Genomic DNA, 7958 nt, shown 5'->3' with positions numbered 1-7958 from the left:
TTATATTCCTCAAATAATATAGTTGATGTCACCCGAAGAGCTAAAGCTTAGTCGACTGAGCTCTAGGTGCGCCCGTGCAATATTTGTCAACAATAAACGTTTACTTAGTTACCTAAACAAGATGATTGGTGTAAGAAGAAGCTAGGAAGGAGAAAGTCTAGATTAGAGGGAAAGGGAGAAGAAAGAGGAAGAGGTCAACTGCCCCACCACAACAACTGTGAGGCCTATGAGCATGCACCACTGAAGATTTGCCCTTATCATGATCCATGACCTACACCCTTTATTTCCCGGCCGGGCGGGGGAAGCTGAATGGCTATAGCTAGCTTGCACTGCACAGCTAGCAAAGTCCTGCGCAACCGTGCGCAGCAGCCAGCAAAGGGATAGGGGAGGGGCGCCCGGGTCAGTCAGGGCACTCTCCCACGCTGCACTGTCCATCACCTACCTGAGAGCGACGGCCCGGCCTCTTCCCTCCCGCGCCTCCTCCTCTTATACCTCCGCCTCTCCCTCTCTTCGCTGCCACCATCGTGCATATCCTTGTCCGGCCGTTAGTTTTCAATATAGACTAGCTCGCGGCGTACCGGCCATGGCGAAGCAGTCATGCTGCCACAAGAAGAGGCTGAGGAGAGGGCTCTGGTCCCCGGAGGAAGACGATAAGCTCATGAACCACATTGCTAAGTACGGCCATGGCTGCTGGAGCTCGGTCCCTAAGCTTGCAGGTATCATCTTATGACCAGCCTTGACACATGCATATGTATGCATTATGTGTTGAATTCTAGTACTTAAGAGGCAATTTGGGAGAAGAATGAAGAACAGTTGCATTGATAAATTTTGTTGTTCGAATTATTTAGGACTTGAGAGGTGTGGCAAGAGCTGCAGGCTGAGGTGGATAAACTACCTGAGGCCGGACCTCAAACGGGGCACATTCTCACAAGAGGAGGAGGACCTCATCATACACCTCCATTCCATGCTAGGAAACAAGTAGGTTTACTACCTGCAACCTCGATCTCCCTGTGTTCCAGTCTACCGAATTCCTAATTAACAACGAAGAAGAATTGTAATTCAGGTGGTCGCAGATTGCGGCACAGCTGCCTGGCCGGACAGACAACGAGGTCAAGAACTTCTGGAACTCGTACATCAAGAAGAAGCTCAGGGAGCGCGGCATAGACCCGGCCACCCACAAGCCGCTCGCCGAGGCCACCACCACCGCGTGCCGCGCGGTCTTCAGCGACGCTGAGCTCATCCCGACGACGGCCACGACGACGCCGGTCCAGGACCCGGTGGAGCAAATTCTGGACGGCCTGAAGATGCCAATGGACTGGTCGGTCGCCCCCGTCCAAAGCAACGAGGTGCCAGAGTACTACCAGGTACCGAGCCTCCAGTCCTTCGACATGGGCGCACTGCAGCAGCACTGCGGCGCCTTCCCGTCAGCGTCAAGCTCCAGCACGGTGACCGGCCTGAGCCCCGCGGGAGCCGACGCGGGTGCCAACCTGCCGTGGCTCGAGCTCGGGCCGACAGACGCCGGCTCCGGCCACATCGTCGACCACTACGCGGGCGCGCTGGACGAGCTCAGGTGGTCGGACTACTTCGACGGCGCCTTCCACGCCGCCGCCCCGACGTGCCAGGGCGCCCTCCAGGGCCCGTGCGTCTACGACGGCGTCAAAGTCGACGACGACGCGGCGCAGTTCGACGTCCACGGGCTAAGCAACTGGTGCTAGCTATACACACATAAATCAATCAGCTAATCCATAAAAAAAAACTCGGCGAGCTGAAACTGGTGCTAGCTATACACACATAAATCAATCAACTGGTGTTAGCTGCGACACTGCATGGAAGATTAGAAGTTGATATGTACATGCAGGATAAAGATCGATGGATGGATACTGGCTGAGCCTGACTACCAAAATTACATACAACTACACTTTACGTTATACTACAACAACAACTAGTACTAGGTTTCCATTATATTTGGTTCGGTGTTGAGTACGTTTGATCGTGTAAAGGACAGGTAACGGTGGTGGTACAGGCTGCCGACAGAAATGGGCCATACATGGTTAAATAGGGTGGATAAATAATTGGCGAGTAGTATGAAGCTCAGCAATTATATGCATGCTCATATGTATATTTGACTTTTATTTTGGGTCGGTCCCTTGATCTTTTTCGACACGAGGAGGGGTCCTCACGTCGTCGTTTCTTGGTCTGTGCATTACTCCAAATTCTGGTCCCGTTCTTGAGTGAACTGTGTAATCTTCGTTTACCATTCACTACAACTGGAATTAATTAAGGAACCGTGATGCCGGAGTAATGTTAAAGGTTCTCTTGCTTCCAGGGGGTTTACCTATACAAATCTACATAACTTTGTATGAGTTGCTACAAGCAGCCCAGCCTGGTTGAGATATGGCCCATTGTGTAGAAGAGATCTGCACGCACAATTTCACCACCATTATTTATTAGACGGCAACTATTAGACCACTTTCACATTTCTAAGGGAATTTGCAAGAGTATGATGATGAATGATATCTATATGTTCTGGTCGGAGATGATGATAATAGCACGAACATGCGTTGGTTTGCCTGGTGAAAACTTTGCTACACAAGTATGAGGGAGGTATGGGCTCTAGAGACTTTGGCTCTTAATCTTCCTATGCTCGCCAAACAGGTGCAGAGGTTGCTCAAGGAACTTGAATCTTTGTGTGGACGTGTTCTCGTGCGGCGATATTTTGAAGGCTGGACCAAAGGTGGGTTCCTCGTTTACTTGGCAGAGCATTGTAGCGGGTTTAACCATGTTTAAAAGAAGGTAAGTATGAAGAGTTGGGAATGGAGAAAGTATCAACATTTAGCAAGATCCTTGGATCCCTTCTAGCCCATACATGAGAATCATTACCCCGGGAGGAGATGTTTATGCCGAAGTTGTAGAGTTGCTCGATCCAGTGACATGAAGTTGGGATGAGTATCTTATTAAGAGCTTGTTATTTGATGTGGATATGAAACTTATATTACAAATTCATCTCCATAGTTAAGGTTTTGAAAAATTTGTTGCTTGGGGCTTCACCAAGCATTTACAATATAGCATTATCTTGTAGTGGAGACATAGGTTTGGGCCATAGAAGGGCCAACTTGCTCTCTCGGGTAGTTCAACAGTCAACAAAGTTTGGAAGATTCCGAGGAAACTCACAATACCTATCAAAGTCAAAATCTTTATGTGTTGTATGGATGGTATCGATTCTTCAAATATGCATATTGCCACATCGCGGGAATGCCCAGTTTGCAATTTTGGCCCAAAAGATGTTTGTTACCTCCTCTTCCAGTGCCCCACTGCGTTGGGTATTCAAAATAATCCGTGTCTTGCTTGTATTATAGAAAGAAGCAATACGGATAAATTGGTACGGGTTGGTTGTACTCGAGTTTCTACTTCAACGGAGTCACAATGTTTTCCAAGATTTTACGTAGGACTAAAATAAACTCCGTGGTAGCTCGCTAGTACATGATGCATCTAAAATGCATCTATGTTATGTGTAGTTTGTTGTGCTATATTCCATCATAATTCATCCATATTAGTGGTTATAATCATGATTTAGAATGATTTTGGATATTTTCCTAAAACATCCCTTTTATTTGTATTATTACCCAGCAGGGCAGAAAAACCTCGTTTTCATATTTTTGACTTTCAGGGACCTTCACGGAATCAAAAGGTCGTGGGATTTTTTCTAAAAAAAATATTTTATAGAAAATGAAGTCATGCAGCTTTAACCTCACCTGCGCCCACCAGAGGGCCGAAAAGGGTAGATAGTGCGGCCTAATACCGTGGCACCGCCACCATGCCCCACTCTGATGTCGTCTCTTCGTGTCGATCTCTTCGTCTTGACCTAAAGACATCTATAAAAGGGTTCCCGGTCGCGATCTGACGAGGCATATGGATGCAGAGATTGAAAACACATGAATAGAGAGTATGAAGTCCGCCCCTAACAAAGACTGAAGGGGTAACCGCTATCGGAAATGCCTCCGGGTGGGTCCACCCCGCTCCGGCGTGGTCATCATCATCATCATCATCCACAACAACACCCCTTCATCCTCTCTTGATAAACATGTTGTATGAGGTGGCATATCGTTTTTCCATGATGTATTGGATCTTTGTGTCTAGGTTTGAGTAGTATATGTTCATGCTTATGGTGAAATGGTTTTTATGGTTGAATACAAGTTTGTTATCTTTTATGATGGTCTTATGTACTGATGTATGAGTTCACACATATGTTGGGGAAATGCAAAAGGTTGTCACACCGTTGCGTGTGTCTAGATGTTTGGAATGGCAGGAGATGATAGAAATCATGTCCTGCTTTTTAGATGCATGACCATTAATAACATGTTAATCAACAAACGGATAAACTAATGGGGACCTTGAAACTTACGGCTGTAGTTGAACTTTATCTCTTAAAAATTCCCTTCATGCTCGCAAACTGCATTGTGATCAATCACTAGGGGAGTATTTGCTTGTGCTCGCAGCTGCACCTATTTATGGCTCATCTTCAGAAAAAATAAACTATCTTTTAAAAGTTATATGTGATGGTTATGTGTGTTGATGCTAGACACGTTTACTTAATTAATTGACCCATTGTGAGCTAGTTTCTAGGCCCAGGGTTTTAATGGTCTAGTTCTTTAGAACTTATGCTAGTTGGAATAAAATATGTTCTCCACTAATTGTCACAAGCAAAACAAATGAAACAACCATATTCCTAAAACGTTTGCTCCCTTGATTTACCTTCATCTAGGTCCACCTTGCATAAGATTTCTTTCCACCTTTACTTTCAACACTTAGCTCTCTTAGTTTATCGCTTTCTAGTTAGTAACACCAACAAATCATAACCTTGCATATTTTGCTTTATTGCATTGCAAGTGGGTTATAGGGCTGTATAGAGAATAAATAGTTAACTTTGGATCCTCTGGCTTCGACACTCAATTTTTTTTCGAATTGTGCTAAAGTGATTCCCTTTGGTTGATCAGGCGTCATCGAACTCATGAAGACGTACCCATGATGCGCTAATGCAAGTTATGTGGGAATGACTCATCGGATACCCACCATTAACATACCTATTGCAACACAATTGGAGGCCCACCTAATGATCTGCTAAAGACCATGAAGCCCATGATAATCTGGCAACTATGAAGCATTCAAATTCCATATTCCTGGTGTGTCGAACAAGGACAAGCCCAAGATTAGGGAACCCTAGAATTCTTCCCTACCATGTAACTGACCCAGTCATGGTACCTGAGACCTAGCCTCCTGTACAAAGCCTAGGAGGGACTACCGAGTAGATAGACTCAGATAGATTGGGAGAGTCTCGAGCTTCATCACCATAGCCACCATGACAACGTTGTAATCATCATCAATAATCAAGATCAGGAAATCAAAAAGTAGGGTATTATCCTTCGGGGGAATTCCCTTGAGTAACAAGTGACTGCGCACCTGAATTTGAGTATTGTACTCGAGATTCAAATGAATGCTACATGGGCAGAGTATTTCATCATTCTCACTAAATCTATCTCGAGCAAAGTTCAAAAATCCATCCACACCTACCAAGTATTCCCTCGTAAAATGCAAATCACACAACACCCATGTTCTATCCATCCGGTCAACACTTATCTGCACAATATTTGGAGGCTTCAAATTTCAGAAAATTATCCATACTTCCACCATTCAAAAATTGTACATCTATCGGATACAATTATTTTAGGACTGAGGTAGTAATATATGCAAGAGACTTTTATTCAAAAAAAAAAATGCCAGAGTCTTACTATGGCTGCAACCTGCTGGCCTGAAGAAGTGGTTATTCGGGGCAGGTTGGATGCTGCAGAATATAGTGAGGTGCAAGTAATGACAGACGACGGTGTTGGATCCGCTCGGGTGCCGGTGATTGCAGGCCGACGGCAGCAATGTACGGGACCGTAGGGAGTCCCGCAAACGTCGAGCATGAGCATGGAGAGGTTGTGATAGGGTAAAGGTGGCCGATCTTTCGATGAGACGTGGATAAATCGATTTGTTGGTGGAGTTCGTGCTTGACGATCCGACTACACGTGCAAAGCTCGTGCGCCAATGCGCTAGGACAACCTCTGGGAGTTACTGATCTTGCGGATGCACGATCAGCCTGACCAGCGAGGGTCTTAATTCCTACCTGAAATCGAGAACAAGTAAGAACTAATGATGCAATCATAATATTGCGGATGAAAGATGAAAGCTTTATTGAATAAGGTGGGATTCCGAATAGTCGGTCTTGTTCTGGGCGTTGGCCTGAAAAGAAATACACGAGAGTTGCAGCATGATGTCTACTGGAGCTTCTATTCTTGTAGACAGTGTTGGGCCTCCAAGAGCAGAGGTTTGTAGAACAGTAGCAAGTTTCCCTTAAGTGGATCACCCAAGGTTTATCGAACTCGCGGGAGGAAGAGGTCAAAGATATCCCTCTCATGCAACCACTGCAACCACAAAGCAAGAAGTCTCTTGTGTCCCCAACACACCTAATAGGTGTACTAGTTCGGCGAAGAGATAGTGAAATACGAGGTGGTATGAATAAGTAGTAGCAACGGCACCGGAAAAGTGCTTTGCCCGGGACGATAAACAAGCGGTAGTAACGCAGCGATAGTAACGCAGCGAAGTAACGCGATAAAACGAGTAAACAAGCAGCGATAGCGATATTTAGGAACAAGGCCTAGGGATTAGACTTTCACTAGTGGACACTCTCAACATTGATCACATAACAGAATAGATAAATGCATACTCTACACACTTGTTGGATGATGAACACATTGCGTAGGATTACACGAACCCTCAATGCCGGAGTTAACAAGCTCCACAATTCAATGTTCATATTTAAATAACCTTAGAGTGCATGAAAGATCAATAAGACTAAACCAAGTACTAATATAGCATGCACACTTGTCACCTTCATGCTATGTAGGAGGAATAATACACATCAATACTATCATAGCAATAGTTAACTTCATAATCTACAAGAGATCATAATCATAGCATAAACCAAGTACTAACACGGATGCACACACTGTCACCATTACACCGTGCAGGAGGAATAAAACTACTTTAATAACATTGCAAGAGTAGCACATAGATAAATTGTGATACAAAATACATTGCAATCATAAAGAGATATAAATAAGCACTTCACTACGCCATTCATAACGGTGAGTAAGTATTACTGTGAAATATAGCCTAAGAGACCCACACGGTGCACACACTTGTCACCTTTACACACGTGGGACAAGGAGTCTCCGGAGATCACATGAGTAAAATTCACTTGACTAGCATAATGACATCTAGATTACAAGCATCATCATATGAATCTCAATCATGTAAGGCAGCTCATGAGATTATTGTATTGAAGCACATAGGAGAGAGATGAACCACATAGCTACCGGTACAGCCCCGAGCCTCGACGGAGAACTACTCCCTCCTCATGGGAGCAGCGAGCGGTGATGAAGATGGCGGTGGAGATGGCAGCGGTGTCGATGGAGAAGCCTTCCGGGGGCACTTCCCCGCTCCGGCGGGTGCCGGAACGAGAGACTCCTGTCCCCGGATCTTGGCTTCGCGATGGCGGCGGCTGCGGAAGGTTTTCCGTATCGTGGTTCTTCGCATCAGGGTTTTCGCGACGGAGGCTTTAAATAGGCGGAAGGGCAGCCTCGGAGGGGGCCTGGGGGGCCCACACCATAGGGCGGCGCGCCCCCCCCTCTGGCCGCGCCAGGGTGTGGTGTGGGGCCCCCAGGGCTTCCCTCTGGCGGCTCTCGGGTGTTCTGGAAGGCTCCGGGAAAAATAGGACCCTGGGTCTTGATTTCGTCCGATTCCGAGAATATTTCGTTACTAGGATTTCTGAAACCAAAAACAGCGAGAAAACGACGAAGCGGCACTTCGGCATCTTGTTAATAGGTTAGTTCCGGAAAATGCACGAATATGACATAAAG

The 7958-nt window shown here is 45.9% G+C and overlaps 1 protein-coding gene across 1 annotated transcript; it reads left to right on the top strand.

The window, feature by feature from the left end:
* The first annotated feature begins 550 nt into the window (after positions 1-550).
* LOC124698441 (transcription factor MYB86-like) lies at positions 551-1715 on the top strand. Its single transcript, XM_047230927.1, has 3 exons — positions 551-716; positions 849-978; positions 1064-1715. Exons 1-3 carry the CDS (start codon positions 584-586, stop codon positions 1713-1715), a joined length of 915 nt encoding a protein of 304 aa, XP_047086883.1. The 5' UTR covers positions 551-583.
* The last annotated feature ends 6243 nt before the right edge of the window (positions 1716-7958 follow it).

This window comes from Lolium rigidum, chromosome 3, assembly GCF_022539505.1.
Source record: "Lolium rigidum isolate FL_2022 chromosome 3, APGP_CSIRO_Lrig_0.1, whole genome shotgun sequence".
Taxonomy (NCBI): Eukaryota; Viridiplantae; Streptophyta; class Magnoliopsida; order Poales; family Poaceae; genus Lolium; species Lolium rigidum.
This window is presented reverse-complemented; position numbering and strand designations above follow the sequence as displayed.

Coding starts and splice junctions, on each gene's coding strand:
- LOC124698441 (XM_047230927.1), top strand. CDS start 584: ATGGCGAAGCAGTCATGCTGCCACAAGAAGAGGCTGAGGAGAGGGCTC. Junction 717..848: donor CTCGGTCCCTAAGCTTGCAG/GTATCATCTTAT, acceptor CGAATTATTTAG/GACTTGAGAGGTGTGGCAAG. Junction 979..1,063: donor CATTCCATGCTAGGAAACAA/GTAGGTTTACTA, acceptor ATTGTAATTCAG/GTGGTCGCAGATTGCGGCAC.